Source organism: Aquarana catesbeiana, linkage group LG05 (genome assembly GCF_042186555.1).
Source record: "Aquarana catesbeiana isolate 2022-GZ linkage group LG05, ASM4218655v1, whole genome shotgun sequence".
NCBI classification, from domain to species: domain Eukaryota; kingdom Metazoa; phylum Chordata; class Amphibia; order Anura; family Ranidae; genus Aquarana; species Aquarana catesbeiana.
Window position 1 is genome coordinate 69,706,813 of NC_133328.1, and position 19,635 is coordinate 69,726,447.

A 19,635-nucleotide genomic window follows, 5' to 3' on the forward strand; every position below is an offset into this window, starting at 1 on the left:
CTGTTAGCGATCGCAGGGATGAGGCCTGACTCTGCGAACGCTGCAGTTATGCGTTTAGTGTTTTGTAAGTGACAGTGATCGATCGATACTGCACTTGGGCTGGGCTGGGAGGAGGGGCAAAACGCAGGTGCTAGCAGGTATCTGGGCTGATCCCGCTAACACTGTGTTTTTGGGAACCCTAAACTGCTGGGGACGCTAGTATAGATCTGATCGGATCAGATATTGATCCAATCAGATACTATACCACTAAGGGAGGCGTATGCTGCGTGCGTGGGTGTTAGCGGTACTGGCGCTAATCTGACGCTGCCTGGGGCGACGCATATCACCGCCGGGCGATCAGGGGGCTAAACCTTTATTCGGTAATAAACGGCGGGTGCCCTGACACTATAAAAAATAAACAAACTAACCAGCGTCACCCGTAACAGTTATACGGTGATCAGTGGTGAAAGGGTTAACTAGGGGGCCATCAAGGGGTTAAAACATTTATTCGGTAGTATATGGGGGTCCCTGTCGCTATAAAACGCTGACGGCGAACCTAAATATTTAGGTCCCTAACTAGCGTCACCAGCGACACTAATACAGCGATCAGAAAAATGATCGCTTAGCGACACTGGTGACAGGGGGTGATCAAGGGGTTAAAACTTTATTAGGGGGGGTTAGGGGGGTATCCTAGACCTACAGGGGGGTAATACTAACTGTCCCAACACTGTAACTGTCACAAACTGACACCAATGCAGTAAAAAAAAAAAAAACCGCTGGTGTCAGTTTGTGACAGGGGGGGGGGTGATTGGGGGGGGATCGGGGGGCGATCGGGGGGGGGGAATCGGGGTGTTTAGTGTGCCTGGCATGTTCTACTGTGTGTGTAGTGTTGGTGCACTCACATAGACGTCTTCTCTCCTCGGGCCGGAACGGAAATTACCGAGCCGAGGAGAGATGACATCATTTCCTTTGCTGCTGTTTAGCATACAGCAGCAAAGGAATGATGTGATTGGCCGGCGGCGATCGCGAGGGGGGGGCCACGAACGGATGGCCTCCCCCTCATCTCCGATCGCCGTGGGACAAAAGACGACCGCCTCGGGCACCGGGGGGGGTCCGATCGGACCCCCCACCCGCGGAAGGCAAATCACGTATATGTACGTGATTTTGCCTGTTCGTGCCACCTTGCCGACGTAAATCGGCGTGAGGCGGTGGTCAAGTGGTTAAGAGGCGGCTCGCGGGCGCGCCCGCCGGGAGCTTCGTGACCGTGATCGCGGTTCCTGCAGACTTGATGTCCGTGGGCATACCCGTGATCGGCTCATGGTCTGGAAGAAAGGGGAGTTGCTAATGTAAACAAGCATATCCCCGTTCTGCCTTATGACACTGACACTGATCACGCTCCCTGTGATCGGGCGCGGTGATCAGTGATGTGTCAGACACAGCCCCACAGTTAGAATCACTCCCTAGGACACACTTAACCCCTACAGCGCCACCTAGTGGTTAACCCCTTCACTGCCAGTCACATTATTACAGTAATCAATGCAATTTTTTAGCATTGATCGCTGTATTAATGCCAATGGTTCCAAAAATGTGTCAAAATTGTCCGATGTTTCTGCCATAAGGTCGCATTCACGATAAAAAAAACAAAAAAAAAAAAAAATCGATGATCGCCGCAATTACTAGTAAAAATAAAATTATCAATAAAAATGCAATAAAACTATCCCCTATTTTGTAGACTCTATAACTTTTGAGCAAATCAATAAACGCTTATTGCGATTTTTTTACCAAAAAAATGTAGAAGACTACGTATCGGCCTTAACTGAGGGAAAAAAAAAAAAATTTTATATATTTTTTGGGGATATTTATTATAGCAAAAAGTAAAAAATAATGTGTTTTTTCAAAATTGTCGCTATTTTTTGTTTATAGCGCAAAAGATAAAAACCGCAGAGGTGATCAAATACAACCAAAAGAAAGCTCTGTTTGTGGAAAAAAAAGGACGTCAATTTTGTTTGGGAGCCATGTCGCACGACCGCACAATTGTCAGTTAAAGTGACGCAGTGCCGAATCGCAAAAAGTGCTCTGGTCAGGAAGGGGGTAAATTCTTCTGGGGCTGAAATGGTTAATAACATTCAATTACAATATGACTTATATGGCAATTGTACACGCTATATTAATTTTTCTTTATTTGCTATTTTTTTCCCCACGAAAGTGAAGTTACCCTTTAAGGATTGGTAAACTCAGATAAAATACAATTTTGATTTGGGGTTTAATACAGATTTAAGCATTTTAGGGTTGTTCTTTCTTACAATTAGTGTTGAACTCACCTCCACAAATCAATCCATTGGATCGATCACAATTGAAATTGTCACAGTCACAGTATTTCCCAGAGTAGACCTCATTGGGTTTTTCCCTCTTCTTACACACACACTGGCCACAGATACAGGCTCCATTGTTACTGCAGATCTCTGAGCTGTTCTCCTTTCTGCACTGAGCATCCATGTCTTCACTGCTGACTTGCTGTGTGCTGCATTCACATTGTTTTCCAATACGCCCCTCATTGCATCTGGAAATATAGGAATCCAGTGTGAAATGCCAACATACACCAAAAATAATTTATGCCTCCATAACCTCAAGTTTGCACTCCTAGAAAAGTGTACATTTAGCTCTGTGCTTCCAAAAAAAAAAAAAAGTATAAGATGTACTGTACCTACAGTTGTGCTCAATAGTTTACATACCCTGGCAGAATTTATGATTTCTTGGCCATTGAATGATAACACAAAAACTTTTCTTTCACTCATGGTTAGTGTTTGGCTGAAGCCATTTATTATCAATCAACTGTGTTTACTCTTTTTAAATCATAATGGCAACAGAAACTACCCAAATGACCCTGATCAAAAGTTTACATACCCTGGTGATTTTGGCCTGATAACATGCACACAATTTGACACAAAGGGGTTTGAATGGCTATTAAAAGGTAACCAGAGGCGTCACCAGGGGGTGGCTATCAAGGCTGGAGCCCCGATTGTGGAGCCCATAGCCCCGAGTCTCAGTGGGTGTGGAGGAGGGACGAGCGGGCGGGTCACGGCTGCGGCGGGCGGCATTGGAGGTGGAGGAGAGACTAGCAGGCATGTACAGGCACTGAGCCATCGGACCACCACCTCCCTCACCCCCCCCCTGCAGCGCTCACCTCTTCTCCCTGCTTAGTTATGCAGCGCGGCTGCATACAGACAGGATCCTTAGGAGTGGACACTGATAAGCTCATCGTACGATCCAGAAGACATGCAGCCACACACAGCTGTGACATAAACTTCCTCGGCACTCTTCTCGTACGATGAGCTTATCAGTGTCCACTCCTAGAATCATGTCTGTATGCCTGTCTGTGTTCTGTCATGTCTGTATGCCTATCTAAGCAGGGAGAGGAGGTGAGCGCTGGGAGGGGGGCATAGAGCAGCATGGGGGGGGGGAATAGAGGAGCACGGGGACCAGAGCAGGGGGGGGGACCAGCAGACCACATGTGGGACCAAAACAGCATGCGGGGGATCAGCTGAGCATGCGGGGGACCAGCGCAGCACACAGCACATGGGGGACCAGCGCAGAACACAGCACATGGGGGACCAGAACAGCACGCGGGGGACCAGCGCAGCACACAGCATGGGGGACCAGCGCAGCACACGGGGGACCAGAACAGCACGTGGGGGACCAGCGCAGCACACAGCACATGTGGCACCAGCGCAGCATGCGGGGGACCAGAACAGCACTTGGGGGACCAGCGCAGCACACAGCCCATGGGGGACCAGAGAGGCACTTGGGGGACCAGCGCAGCACACAGCACAAGGGGGGCCAGCGCAGCACATGGGGGACCAGCGCAGCATGCGGGGGACCAGAACAACACGCTGGGGACCAGCGCAGCACACAGCACATGGGGGACCAGCGCAGCACGTGGGGGACCAGAACAGCACGCGGGGTACCAGAACAGCACACAGCACAGGGGGACCACAGGAGCAAGGGGGACCAGAAGATCAGGAGAGAAATGCAGAAGCATGTGGGGGAACAGAGAGGCAGGGGGGGACCAGAGGAGCACAGGGGGACCAGCGCAGCACGTGGGGGGACCAGCGCAGCACGCGGGGGGGGCAGCGCAGCACACAGCACACAGGGGGACCAGCGCAGCACGCGGGGGGGACCAGAGCAGCACGCGGGGGACCACAGGAGCACAGGGGGACCACAGGAGCAAGGGGGACCAGAAGATCTGGCATGGGTGAGACCTGTCAAAGTTGGCCGGTCTGGATGAAGTCCAGGGCCAAATTTTTGTCCCAGTCCAGCCCTGGAGATGAGCGGGCGGGCGATCAGAGATGACATCATCTCTCTCCGCCCGCCCATCACCACTCTTCCGCTCTCACAGCTGGGACTTCAATGTGGGAGCGATGTGCGGCGGGGAGCAGAGAGATGACGTCATCTCTCACTGCCTGCCACACATCAGCGCTCTTCTGCCATCACAGCACGGGCCTCTTCAATGTCGGAGGTGTGGTGGGGAGCAGAGAGATTACATCATCTCTCACTGCCCGCCCCACATCTCCACTCTCCTGCCCTCACTAAATGGGCCAGTGCTGCCAGCTTGCCACCAATGCAGCGAGAATGCACATTTGGTGGCACTGGCTGGCATGGCAAGTGACAATCTGCAAATGGTGGCAAGTGACAATCTGCAAATGGTGGCAAGTGACGTGGCAAGAGACAATCTGCAAATGGTGGCAAGTGACAATCCGCAAATGGTGGCAAGTGACGTGGCAAGACACAATCTGCAAATGGTGGCAAGTGACAATCCACAAATGGTGGCAAGTGACAATCCGCAAATGGTGGCAAGTGACAATCTGCAAATGGTGGCAAGTGACAATCTGCAAATGGTGGCAAGTGACGTGGCAAGAGACAATCCGCAAATGGTGGCAAGTGACAATCCGCAAACGGTGGCAAGTGACAATCTGCAAATGGTGGCAAGTGATGTGGCAAGTGACACGCCCAGGGCTCCCACCGCTTCTGCATTATGGTGAGTTGAACCACTTCATTATATATTACAATATAACAATAGAAACAATGCGCTTCGATCACCCTGACACCATATCAACCATGGTGCCATGATGATTGAAACGCCAACACCAGCCTTCCTTTGCCCGCAAAAAATTGCTTACCACCGGCGTGCCCCCCCGCCAGGTTGGTGACCGCTGCTATGGGCTCTAGCCCCAGATCTTTTTCAGACCTAGCAACGCCCCTGAAGGTAACCATCCTCATCTGTGATCTGTTTGCTTGTAATTAGTGTGTGTGTGTATAAAAGGTCAATGAGTTTCTGGACTCCTGACAGACCCTTGCATCTTTCATCCAGGAAAGGCACACACCCCCTCCCCACACATGCAGAAGTTGCCTGTGTATAGTTTAGCTGTCTACTAATCTATTTTAAACAACCGTCATAGCTGTACGTTGGCTCTTTAAGATGCCTCAGGCGGCACGCAAATCGTGCCCCCGGAGCCGATGCTAGTGCCCGGCAGGCGCGATGACCGCCAGGCACCCGCGATTGCTCGTTACAGAACGAGAACGGGGATGTGTGTGTGTAAACACACAAATTCCAGCTCTTTCAGGGGAGTAGAGACAGATCGTGTGTTCATAATAAGTATGAACACCGATCTCTCTCTTCCCCTAGTCAGTCCCATCCCCCCACAGTTAGAACACACATAGGGAACACAGTTAACCCATTGATCACCCCCTAGTGTTAAATCCTTCCCTGCCAGTGTCATTTATACAGTAAAAAATGTGTCAAAAGTGTCCGATTTGTCCGCCACAATATTGCAGTTGAGACGAGATTGCAGTTGGGACGAGACAGGCTGCACACACTACCAGAGGCATACGAGCTCGCCGCTTGTCGGATTGATACTGCTGTTTTTATATTCTAATGTGAGTACCAAATACTTTTTGAATAAAGAGATTTACCATTTACCAAACGGGATTACACTATTGGCTTTCTTCCTGCCTATTATCCCCTATATTCCCCCCCGCACCACACCTGAGGGAATCCCATCCTAGGATCCAGGACAGTGAGGGACGTGTTGGAGTCTATAGGCGGATGTTACAAAAGCTCTCCTGATAAATGCTTTTGCCCTATTACCTTAAGGTAAGGGGCCATTACTTACCTGAGTGGTTTTGCACACGAAGAAACACTTGATGTGATTCACCCTAGCACTCTAATTGCAACGTGTGCATGCTAAGACGTTGCTGTTACAATTTTCAAAAGGACTTTTTTTCTTATGGATTTTTTTGTACGTTTCTTTTTTTCTGTCACTTCATTTTTTGAGATCTCAGCATATTATCTATTTTGATGTCGTTTTGCACAGTATGCACTTTATATAAAGAGTAACTTATTACTCCTCCACTGTTTAAAGGTTGCACATTGCACTTTTTGCTTGCACTGTACACTTTGTTGTTTTAAACTGTAGATGCACACAGCTTTAATTTATTATGCACTTTACTTATGATTGATTTACTTATGACAGATACTGTTGTCTAGGTAGCCCCACTACCACGGTCATTTACCTTGGATTATGTGCATTTTATTTTAGTTGATTCGAATGACGGTTTATTATTTCATCCAGAATATATATATATGTCACCTCTCACCAGCTATTTATTAGCTTTAATATTTATATTTTTAATTTTTTTTTCACCTATTTTCACTATATCTGTGAAACATTTATTTATTATTTAAATTACACTTGTCCTTGTATTGAGGATTAGCGCAGCACCACCCATTTATACAATATTGCAGTCCCGATAAAAATAGCTGATCGCCGCCATTACTAATAAAAAAAAAAAATAATAATAAAAATGCCATAAATCTATCTCCTATTTTGTAGGCGCTATAACTTTTGCACAAACCAATCAATATACGCTTATTGCGATTTATTTTTTACCAAAAATATGTAGAAGAATACATATCGGCCTAAACTGAGGAATTTTTTTATTTGTGGGAAAAATAGGATGTCAATTTTGTTTGGGTAAAGCATCACATGACACAATTGTCAGTTAAAGCGACACAGTGCCGTATTGCAAAAAATGGCCTGGTCATTGAGCAGCCAAATCTTCTGGGGCTGAAGTGGTTAAGCACCAAGCCTATTTCTGACACTTGTTTACAAGTTAAAATCAGTATTTTTTGCTAGAAAAATTACTTAGAACCCCCAAACATTATATATTTAGCAGAGACACTAGAGAATAAAATGGAGATCATTGCAATACTTTATGTCACAACGTATTTACGCAGCGGTCTTACAAGCAAAGATTTTTTGGAAAAAATACACTTTTTTAATTAAAAAATAAGAAAACAGTAATGTTAGCCCAATTTTTTTCTATAATGTGAAAGATAATGTTATGCTGAGTAAATTTATACCTAACATGTCTGGCTTCAAAATTGCGCATGCTCATGGAAACTTTGGTAATTAAAAATCTCTATAGGCGACATTTAAAAATCTACAGGTCACCAGTTTAGAGTTACAGAGGAGGCCTTGGGGCAGAATTATTGCACTCACTCTAACAATCGCGGCGATACCTCACATGTGTGGTTTGAACACTGTTTACATATGTGGGCGTGACTTGCGTATGCGTTCGCTTCTGTGCACAAGCTCAGAGGGACGGGGCGCTTTACATTTTTTTTTAATTATTTATTTTACTTTATATTTTTTCTTTTTACACTGTCCCTTTAAAAAAATGTTTTTGATCACTTTTATTCCTATTACAAGGAATGTAAACATCCCTTGTAATAGAAAAAAAGCAGGACAGGGCCTCTTTAATGTGAGATCTGGGGTCAAAAATACCTCAGTTCATACATTTACTCTAGGTTCACAATGCAGCCTGATTTCGGGAGGCGATTTGACAGACATCTGTGTGGGTTCCTGCACAGATGTCTATACAAATTGCCTCCCGAAGTCACCAAAAGTAGTACAGGAACTACTTTTGGGAATCGGTGCAGCGCCACAAAGTCGGTGCCACACCGATTCAGATGGTGTCATTTCCGGCAGTAGCCGCCGATTTGACATGTGACTGCATGCCAAATCGCTTCACTGTGAACTTGGGCTTACACTTACAACTTACTGGGCTTACACAAAAAAATCTTAAAAAAAAAAAAAATTGTGCCTTTAAGGCCAGAGGGCGGAAGTGACATTTGACGTCACTCCGGTCCTCCAAGGGCATAGAGTCGAGTGGGGGCCACCTTGCCCTCACTCGACTTCCTGCCCATCTATCCTGGGGATCGGCTCTGGTAAGCGGCGGGAGGGAAGGGGGGCACCTCTCCTGCCGCCCATAAAAGTGATCTTGCGGTGAATCCACGGCTGTGACCGCTTTTATGTTAGAGGGGACCACCCACTATCTGCTGCCATAAACCTGGTATTTAACGTCAAAGTAATGACGAATATATCCACGGTGGGCGGTCTGGAATTGGATATACAAGAAAAATCAGATATGAAAGACTGCACATGATCAGAAACAATAAACAAGAACAAAAAAAGCCATTGTCGTATGAGAATTTTCGTACATTATTTCCTTACTTAGTTTCGACTTGCTGTGAAACATCGAGGAAAACCGGATGATCGTTCGCCCCGATTTTCTTATAGTGTGTATCCACCTTAAGGCTCCATTCACACCTGGGCATTCCAAATCAGGGGCGGAATTGCCACAATTCTGCCCGCCATTCAGAATCGCGGAAAAAAGTGTGACGCGTTTGCGATGCCAATATTTCTCAATGGCACCCCAAACGCGGCATGATTTTGCAGAGATTGTTGCACGAAAAATCGCGGCAAAATCATGCAAACAAAAACATGGGACACGTGTCGCCCAAAAGAAGTCCCGCAGCAAAATCGCACCGCGTAATTGCCAGCTCTCATCACTCTCCACAGTTAACCAGCTGTTGTGGATCTGCTCGTCAGTCCCGCCTACCTAAAGATCACCAGCTCACTTCAATCCTGCCTTCGCCTTGGTCACATCACAAGAAACCATCTCCTGCGTTCCTGTTTAAAGACTGGCTTTGCTGACATCCCTTCTGGCTCCTTCTCCTGCTTGCTGTTCCTCTACTTGGATCCCTGACTTCTGGCCTGGCTGATTACCGGATCTGGGTACTGAACTCTGGCTTGGCTGATTACCCGATCTGGTTACTGAACTCTGGCTTGGCTGACTACCCGATCCGGTTACTGGACTCTGGCTATGCTTTGACTTTGCTTACTCTATTTACCTTTTTATTTTTATTAATAAACAAGTGTGATTTTACTGTACTTCTGTCTCGGTCTGGTTCATGGTTTCTGACAGTGGCGCCTTACACAGGCTTAGTCTAGGGGATATCTTATTGTAGATTTATTGCCGCAATCAACAGGAGAGAGGGAGAGTGTGCAGGATACTCCAAAATGTTAAAAGAAATTAGCAGAAGGATAAACTTTAGACAAAAATCTTCTTATAACCCCTTGTATACTTTGCTGCAAGTAAGAAGGAATGGCTAATCTGGAACTCTCTGTGAGCAGTCACAGTCCTTTCAGCATCCTCTGGCATTTACATCCCCAATAATACGCACACCTGGGTTTCCGGTTTCAGATCTGTCATTCCCTGGCTGCTGGTTACAGCCAGCATCTGATCAAACACAATCTGTGTCTGATCAGCTGTTTTGAAGGGCAGGGTAGACCTCAATAGACCCCTGAGGTCTCCATAAAGAGTACCTATCACTTGCCCAAAGCTGTCACAAGGGGGTTATTTGCCCCTTGTGATAGCAATAAAGTTAAAAGAGAAGTTTGGGGTTACTAAAAATATAAACATACAAACTCACCCCTATGCTGCAGCAGCGCTGTGAAGCTGCGGCAGTCGGCTCTAAGCCTGAGAACTGAGCGACCCCGTGTCTGCTGATCTCTCAGTTCTTGGTCAGCTCTGAGCAGAGAGAGATGACTGTCAGTCACCGCTCTCCACTCTGTTTCTCCAGTGCTCATTGGAGCACCGGGCTGGAGAGGGGGCAGGTGCAGCTGGCTTCGGCTCTCGGCTGGAGCCAACTGTCAATTAGGTGGCTGGGTGGATCCCAACAAAATGGGCATGCAAAATTTTAAATCTTTACATATTTGGTATCTATTTACTTGATGCAACATCATCTTTTATATTTTGTGCCATACTTGTTTTATTAGAAAAAGTTGCAAATAATACAGTATAAAAAGTGACCATATTGACAGAAACATCAAAAAGTAGGACAAACATGGAGCTAACATATAGATCCACAGAAAATAAAAGGGCATATCCAGAGCAAGATATCTAGCTAGGCAAAACATTGCACTAGAGGTCACATTAAACCAAGAGTAATGCTTGATACACACTAATGGGTTGAACGGAAAAAAAAACTGACAGCTCCAGTCTGAGCCACTGTATTAACTATCAGTGGCGACTGGTGCTCAAAATTTTTGGGGGGGGCGCAAACAAACTGAAAAATTCTGAAAAAAAAACATCAATTGCAGCCTCACTGTGCCCATCAATTGCAGCCACTGTGCCCATCGAACGGCGCCACTGTGACCCCCCTGCCCGCTCGCCGTCTGCCCGGCACTTACCCTGTCTCAGTGGGGCAGCAGGTGACGGCGGCGAGCGGTGTCCTCCATGCGTCCCCTCCCATCCTCTCCTCCTGATAGACGTCCAATCACAGCACCTGTCGTTTCAGCCAATCAGGTGACAGGTAACAGACCCAAGCACCTGATTGGTGGAGAGGTGGTTCAGTGTTAGGAAAGCGAATATTCATTCGCTGTTCTAACACACCTGGGTGAACTGCAAGCGCCAAGCATGGTGCTCGCAGGTCACCTTTTTTGATGCCTATTAGAGCAAAAACACCCCCCGCTGCTGTAATTAAGGCGCCCGAAAAGGGGCATGAATCTATCCATTGGTCATAGAGGGGGTGGCTGGAGAGAGGAGGGCAGCGCCTGTGCGCAATTATGGACGCACCACCACTGCGAACTATCTGAAGTTAGTACAGCAATCTCCCTTGCTGAGCTAATGTGTTCTGACGGCGGGACGTCCCAACCTCCCCCCGCAGAATACTCCGATCAATGCTCTCTGCCATTGGCTGAGAGTGCTGGTATAGAGTCGGTTGGCTGTTGGTTTTCCAGCATGCTCGTCTGACAGAAGCCGGCCAAACGGTTGGATTGTCTCGGACAGACCATCATACACACAGGCAGAATGTCGGCCAGTTTTTATTGAACCGGCGGATGTCTCCCAACATTTGGCCCGTGTGTATGGGGCTTTATTCTGGTGTAATAAAAAAGGCAGAACCACATAGGTTGTCACACCCTTCTATCAACAGCTCCCAATTTAGTTGAAAGGAGGAGGAAGTAGCAAGAGGAGGGTAAAAAATTAAATAAAAAAGGGGGGTAGGCAAAAGGAAGAATAGGGGGAGGGGAAACGCAGAATGCAGGGAGGAGTGGGAGAGAAGTCTCGCCACACAACGATCCAGAAGCCCAATGGGACTAAGAGACCAGTAGAATCATCAGTTCCTTGCGCCAAAGACTTAGCCTGAAAATCACAAGTAATCCCAATATTCAGCTGTCATCTGAAAGTCCAACCAACAGAACCATATGGCAGTGAACTTAAACATTCTATCCTGTGCAATGTGTATCCGTTCCTCCATCTCTGTCATTATGTTAATCCTGTGGAACCATTTCCACATTGTGGGAGTGTCAATGCCAATGGCAAGGTATACATTGTTTAGCCACATTAACCATGCACATCGCCAAAGATTTGTTATATTCTGTCCTTGAAAGAGTGGGGTAGTGAAGCAAAAATTGTCCAGCGTATACGCATCTTTTATATTTTACTAAAAAATTGGGTATTATATTGTGTTTGTGTGCATTAAAATGTAAGTGTATTTTTTCCTGAAAATTTGTGCTTAATAAATGACAGCACAAATATCTTGTGATAAAAAAATTCCCACAGCCACCATTTTATTCTCCAGGGCCTCTGCCTTTAGAAAATATAATGTTTGGGGGTTCTAAATAATGTTATAACAAAAAAAAATGCTGATTTTAACATGTATGTGAAACTTCCCCGGACAGCTAGTGATTAAGAATCTGTTGCTGCCGTAGGGGTAGATTCAGCAGCTGTAGTTAGAACTACCTGAATTTGGTGCACGCGTTGGTAATGCTATTGCTGCAAACGCTTACCTGAATAAGGTGAACGTAAAGGGAACTAACACTAGAAGAGTGACATTAGAGCTTTTTTGAATTCCACAGACTGTGTCACACATCTTCTAAATGCACAGAGTATGACATCTTCAGACTTCAGGTGATCTCTGACACATCACTCAAAGAGTCAGGATCACATTAAGTGCTTAAATAGGTGCTTCAGTCTCACTGCAAAAAAAATAAAAGTTAGCAGCTACTTATATTATTGCTGCTAACTTTTAATATAAGGACACTTACCTGTCCAGGAATCCAGAGCTGTCCTCACCTGAGCCCAGTTGGAAGACTGTGATATTTTATAAAGGGGCATTTCCAAGAAGTAGAGACAGGCCATTTCTCATAACCCCCTCCAAAAGAAAAGCATACATTATTGTGTATGGAAGAAAAAAGTTTTAGCGTGTAGATAAAGAAAGAGCAGCAAAAAACAAGTACTGTACCTGCAGGCTCCACATTCAAATGTACCATTCCCAAAATGACATTCTGGGCTATCAGGGGTTCCCGACTCTTGACAATCACATTCACAGATAAATTCCAGGTGAATCTCAACCTCCTCATTAAACCCCAATGGCTTAATTTTAATGGACTCTGTTTCATTCTTTTTGGGGCACTTGTGAGCAGTTACACTGATCTCAAATTCAACCTAAAAGAAAAACATATAGTCCAGTTAATGCCATGTTGCTAAACAATACAAAAACGGTCCAAATACTACACTGTGATGCAGATCTTTTAGTATAAATTATTTGTATAGGAGATAATGAGGAAGATTTACTAAAACTGGAGAGTGCAAAATCTGGTGCAGCTCTGCATAGAAACCAATCAACTTCCAGGTTTTATTGTGAAAGCTTAAAGTGCTTTTTTTTTTTTTTTTTTAATGACTTCAGCCCCGAAAGATATGGCTGCTCAATAATCAGGCCATTTTTTGCGGTATGGTACTGAGCCCCTTTAACCATTTAAGGACCAGCCTCGTTTTGGATTTTAGGTGTTTACGTGTGTAAAACGTTTAAAAAGTTTTTGCTAGAAAATTACTTAGAACCCCCAAACATTATATATTTTTTTTTTCTAACACCCCAGAGAATAAAATGGCGGTCATTGTAATACTTTTTTTCGCATCGTATTTGCGCAGCGGTCTTATAAGCGCACTTTTTTTTTGAAAAAATTCACTTTTTTGAATAAAAAAATAAGACAACAGTAAAGTTAGCCCATTTTTTTTATATTGTGAAATATAGTATTACGCCAAGTAAATTGATACCCAACATGTCACGCTTCAAAATTGCGCCCGCTCGTGGAATGGCGTCAAACTTTTACCCTTAAAAATCTTCATAGGCGATGTTTAAAAAATTCTACAGGTTGCATGTTTTGTGTTACAGAGAAGGTCTAAGGCTAGAATTATTGCTCTCACTCTACCGGTCACGGCAATACCTCGCATGTGTGGTTTGACCACCGTTTTCATATGCGGGCGCTACTCATGTATGCGTTCGCTTCTGCGCGCAAGCTCGTCGGGACAGGGCGCTTTAAAAAAAAAATTTTTTCTTATTTATTTTACTTTCATTATATTTAATTTTTCACAGTTTAAAAAAAAAAAAAAAAATCGGATCGCTTTTATTCCTATTACAAGGAATGTAAACATCACTTGTAATAGAAAAAAGCATGACAGGTCCTCTTAAATATGAGATCTGGGGTCAAAAAGACCTCAGATCTCATATTTGGACTAAAATGCAATAAAAATAAATAAATAAAGAATGTCATTTGAAAAAATTACATTGAAAAAATGTGCCTTTAAGAGGCATTGGCGGAAGTGATGTTATGACGTCGCTTCCGTCCTGCAGTGTCATGGAGACAGGTGGGGGCCATCTTCCCCTCACTCGTCTTCATGCACAGCCACTGAGAGGACGCGATCGCCTCCGCCGCTACCGACGGCTCTGGTAAGCGGTGGAGGGCACCGGATCGCAGCGGGAGGAGGGTGCCCCTCTCCCGCCACCGATAAAAGTAATCTCGTGGCGAATCCGCCACAGGGACCACTTTTATCTTGTAGCCGACTGCCGGCCGAAAACTGTGATACCAGGGTTATGGCAGCTAGCTGCTGCCATAACACCGATATCCGTCCTCAAAGTTAGGACGTACATCGGCGGTCGGCAAGTGGTTAACTGACAATTGCGCGGTCGTGCGATGCTGTACACAAACAAAATTGACGTCCTTTTTTTTCCCACAAATAGAGCCTTCTTTTGGTTTCTTTTGGCTTTCTTTCTATTTGACCATCTCTGCGTTTTTTATTTTTTGCGCTATAAACAAAAAAAGATCGACAATTTTGAAAAAAACACAATTTCTGTTTCGTTCATTGACAGACACAGCCTTCTTTATTCAGAACCATAGGGTTATATCGCACCCTACACGAGTAGGACACTAGGCAGACAAAAGACTTGGCTACGCCCATGGGCAGTCCTAGGTGATATACACCCCCCCTCTGCTACAGGCCTTCAGTTTTTTCTGCCTAGTCAGGAGTAAGGACCTAGTTCCCTGTTGGGATCTTTTGTCCTGGCAATTTTTATTTATTTATTTATTTTCCATGGATTTTTCCAGTGAGATTTACAATCAACTGCCGGGCTGGACATTCGATCCAGTGGTCACTCCAATCTGGCCAGTGAGCGTGTGCAGACCGCAGCTACGTGCTAGGTCAGCCGCGACATAGCCCCACTGGACGGGGGCTGGCCCTGCGAGTTAAAAGTCTTGCGAGGTCGCATACGACCGGGTCTCGGCTTGAGTCGCAGCGTCCCTCATGGCCGACAGCCCCCCCACTTCGGTGGCGAGGAGGTTCTGTCCGGAGTGATGCCCGCTTGGTCCTGGTATGGTTAGTAAAGGTCCCCCTCTCCCCTTAGGTTTTTTTTATGTGGCGGACGCGGGCCCCTCCCCGGGTTAGTCGGTCCTGCGGGTCCCCTCTATCCCTGCATCCTCTTTTCCTAGCCCTTGAGGTCCCTTGATAACCCCTCTCTTTCCCTCCTCCCTCCATATGAGGTAGTGTGCCTCAGGTGGGTTCTGGGAGACGAGGTTGAATACTGGTGGGCTGGGGGTGTGCACCGCCTAGGTGCTGTGCTTAACGGGGGCGGAGGCACTGGGTCCGGTTCTCGAATCCTCTCTCTCTTTCACTCTCATCCTAGGAGGCTACAGTATTCTCCTGCATCTGTGGTAGACTCGTGTAGCACAGCCGGCGGCCATTTTGCCGTAGCCGGCGTCCTCTTCCCTAGTGTCTGAGGACTTCCTATGGCCGGCGGCCATTTTGCCGTAGCCGGTGTCCTTTTCCCTAGTACCTGATGACTTCCTATGGCCATGTTTGTGTAGGGGGTCATGATATGGTGGATTTTTCCCTCAGGCAACAGCGGCCATTACTATGTAGCCCAGGACGGCGTTTTTTTCAGACGAAAGCCGCTCTTTTTAACCCGGCACTGACTCCTGTGCTTTCTTCTCCCTTGGATGCCACGTGTGTGCAGGTCGACATCTGAGGCAGCAAGTGCTACGCTAGTGGGGTGGGGAGTCTGGGGGATCCCTCCTCTCTCAGCTGCAGGCTGTGGGGTGTCTTGGTGGTCCGGTATCACTACCGGTGTGGGGGATGTCCCATTGTAGTGGTCACTCTTGGTGTAGAGCTCTCCTTTTTCTCTCTTATGGAGTCTCAGGAGCATGTTTCCCTGCCTGACCCCCTGTCAGAGGCTGCAGGTCCCTCTGGGTCCCAGTCATCCGTTGACGCACTGACGGCGGCCCTGGAGTCCTTTGTGTTCCAGGTGGAGGTGGCTCTTGGGCAGCGGACTAGCAGGAAACGTCCCCTGCCTTCCCCTGCTTCATCTATCTCATCGGATCCTGAAACCGATTCGGCTGCCGTTGACGGGGCCCACTCTGCGGGGTCTGCGGCCATGCTCCTAGATCTCTCAGACAGTGAGGATGATTCCTCGGCCCCAGTGGCTGCGCACGAAAAGGCGCTGGTGGATGCACTGATTGCTTCTGTGGGGGAAACTTTAAAGATGGAGGATGCTGCCACGGCTGTGGTGGAGGTGCTGGTCCCTTTTGACACTCAAGCCACTTCACGCATCAAAAGTGTTCCCTTATCCCACCTTTTTTGACACGTTTGTCTATAAAGATTGGAAGCGTCCAAAACGCCCCTTTGTGATCCCAAAGTGTTTCGCTGTGTGTTATCTCTTTGAGGAAAGTCTGCTCGAAAAATGGACAGCTCCGCCTGTGGTGGATCCCCCAATTTCCTGGTTGAAAAAAAACACTATGATTCCTGTTGAGGACTCTCCGGCCTTTAAACACCCAGCTGACAGGAAGGCAGAGTCTCTGAGCCCCACTATGTTCTCTATTGTGGGTTTGGTGCTTTGGCCGATTTTTGGCTATTGCTCTGGTGTCGCAAACACTGACAGAGTGGGCAAAGCGGTTGCACCGTGACCTGGAAGGGGACCAGTTTCCACCTGCTTTCACGGAATTAGTGGACCAACTGGTCCAGGGGCAGCAGTTTGTCTGCAATGCCTCTTTGGACGCAGCTCCCTTGCTTTCTGAGCTATCTGTTTCAGCGGTAGTGCTTCGACGGGTATTGTGGCTGAAGTATTAGACTGCAGACCAGGCCTCAAAGAAGGCCCTAGCTGATCTGCCTTTTCAAGTCGATCGTTTATTCGGGGCCACTCTGGATGATATCATTAGGAATGTCACAGGGGGAAGAGTACTTTTCTTCCATAGTCAAAGAAAGGGAAGGAGCCAAGTCGCAAGCGTGGCCCTTCCTTCTCAGCTCACAGAAAGTTTTTTCGTCCCTCAGGGTCCACTGACAAAGGCTCAAAGTCTTTCAAGCCCCCCTCGGGAGGTTCTAAGTGGCCCTGGTTGGGCAAACTGAGAGTGGGTTTCCCCAGACCCCCAGATAAGACTCCTTTGGCATGAAGAGGCGCCCTTACCTGCAGTCCGGGTGGGGGGACGTCTTCGCTGGTTTCCGGGCCCGTGGACTTCTCTGATAAACGAATCACTTCGTGGGTCCACGAAGTGATTCTGTCTGGTTACAAGATCGAGTTCCAGACTTATCCCCCAAGCAGATTTTTTCCGTCCAATCTGCATCTGTCTCCAGACTGCTTGTTAGCCCTCCGGGGTGCGGTACAAGGCCTGTCGATCCAGGGGGTGACAGTCCCGGTTCCGGTGTCGTAACGTTTCTAGGGCTTTTATTCAAACCTATTTACGATCCCCAAAAAGGAGGGTACGGTACATCTGATTCTGGACCTCAAGGTCGTGATGTGCGGGTGCGGAAGTTCAGAATGGAGTCCATTCGCTCCGTGGTGGCATCTCTTTATCAGGGGGACTTTCTTGCCTCCATCGACATCAAGGATGCCTACCTGCACATTCTGATTTGTGCATAGCACCAGCGGTTCCTCCGCTTTGCTGTGGGAGAGGAGCATTATCAGTTTGCGACGTTACCCTTTGGTCTCGCCTCCGCTCCTCGGGTCTCCACCAAAGTGTTAGCCCCGGTTCTGGTGCTGCTGCGTCAGCTGGGAATTTCTGCTCTGGGCTATCTGGACGACCTTCTGCTGCGGGCAGAGTCCTCAGCGGCCCTGAAGGGCGACGTGGAGATCACTGTTCAGACTCTGGCAGATTTTGGGTGGCTGATAAATTACCACTCGTCCACAGTAAGCCTAGTGTTAGTGTTAGAGTCTTGCTTTTCACAGTTATTTTTAACAGTAAACTCAACTTATATTTCACTAAATAAGCTGAGTTTACTGTTAAAAATAACTGTGAAAAGCAAGACTCCGGTGGGTGTATAAAGATGTCTGCTTGCCAACTTCTAACTCTAGTCTTACTGTGGACGAGTGCGGGAGTACCAAGATGGCCGCGACACAACGTCCCTTCAGTCACATATTCAGACAAGTGGGGGTGTACTGCTGACAAGTGGAGGTGTACCAAGATGGCCGCAATGCAACATCACTTTGGTTGCATACTCCGATGAATAGCGGCTTTCTCACATCATCTCTCACCCTGCATCACCACAGCTCAGCTTCTGACATCACTGTGCAGGCGTGGGCAGCAGAGAGATTACATTATCTCTCACTGCCCGCCCTCACTCTGGGACACAGCCACTGGCAAGTGACAATGCATCTTGTGGCAGGCGACATTGGCAAGTGACAATTCGCATCTTGTGGCAGGCAACATTGGCAAGTGACAATCCACATCTGGTGGCATAGGATGTGGCAAGTGACATGGCAAGTGACAATCCGCATTTGGTGGCAGCCAACAGTGGCAAGTGACAAGCTGCATCTGGTGGCAGGCGACGGTAGCAAGTGACACGCTCAGGGCTCCCACTGATTCTGCGTTATGGTGAGTTGAACTATTTAATTTTATATTACAATGTAATAATAGAAATAATGCGCTTCAATCATCCTGACACCATATCAACTGTGATGATTGAAGCGCCAACACCAGCCATTGCCCCGACAAATTGCCCGCAAAATTTTCTGGCAGTGCCCCTCCCGAGACTAGGCTCTGGATCCGCCCCTGCCCGGCGGTAGGGTGCCCACGTGTCCTGGATTGCCCAGGATTGTCCCTTAATTATGATTTTTGTCCCATGTCCCGGGCACCTTCATTCCGGGTCAATACAATTTCTTTTGGTGGTATTTGATCACCTCAGCGGTTTTTATTTTTTGCGCTATAAACAAAAAAAGAGCGACAATTTTGAAAAAAAAGCAATATTTTTTAATTTTTGCTATAATAAATATCCCCAAAAAATATATAAAAAAACATTTTTTTCCTCATTTTAGGCCGATATGTATTCTTCTACATATTTTTGGTAAAAAAAAATCGCAATAAGCGTTTAGTGATTGGTTTGCGCAAAAGTTATAGCATCTACAAAATATGGGATAATTTTATGGCTTTTTTATTATTAATTTTTTTTTTTTAGTAGTAATGGCGTAATGTGTGTGTGTGTCGGGGAGGGCGACATTGAAGGACCCGACCTTGGGGCGGCAAAAGGAGTAAATCCGGGCCTGTCTGTCTGGATCATTGGACGGATCGGCTTCAGGGGCTCCCGATACGGATCCAGTTAGACAATGCCACGGCGGTGGCCTATGTCAACCACCAGGTAGGAACGAGGAGTGTGTTAGTCAGCCTGGAAGTAGCCTGGCCTGGGGTTTTTTTTTGTTTTTGTTGGCTGCCCCACCCCTCATGTTTGGCACTGCTTTGGGACATCCCTATGGTTCTGAATAAAGAAGGCTGTGTCTGTCAATGAACGAAAGAGAAAGTAGGATTTTTGACTTGCCGTAGAATCCGTTTCTCATTGACAGACCCAGCACCCGCCCCTCTATGGAGTTTTTAATACTTCTGATACTGCTTGTTACATAACTGAAGGCCTGTAGCAGAGAGGGGGGTGTATATCATCTAGGACTGCCTATGGGCGCAGCCAAGTCTTTTGTCTGTCTAGTGTCCTACTCCTGTA

At 46.9% G+C, this 19,635-nt stretch overlaps 1 protein-coding gene across 1 annotated transcript in view; it reads right to left on the reverse strand.

The window, feature by feature from the left end:
* The window catches only part of LOC141144315 (integrin beta-1-A-like), a 115,117-nt gene that overhangs the window by 37,867 nt on the left and 57,615 nt on the right, over nt 1-19,635 (reverse strand). The window contains exons 11-12 of the mRNA XM_073629871.1: nt 12,629-12,831; nt 2,301-2,539 (exon numbers count right to left, since the gene is read on the reverse strand). Of these exons, the coding sequence (XP_073485972.1) occupies nt 2,301-2,539; nt 12,629-12,831 (442 nt within the window). The remainder of the gene's footprint in view (nt 1-2,300; nt 2,540-12,628; nt 12,832-19,635) is intronic.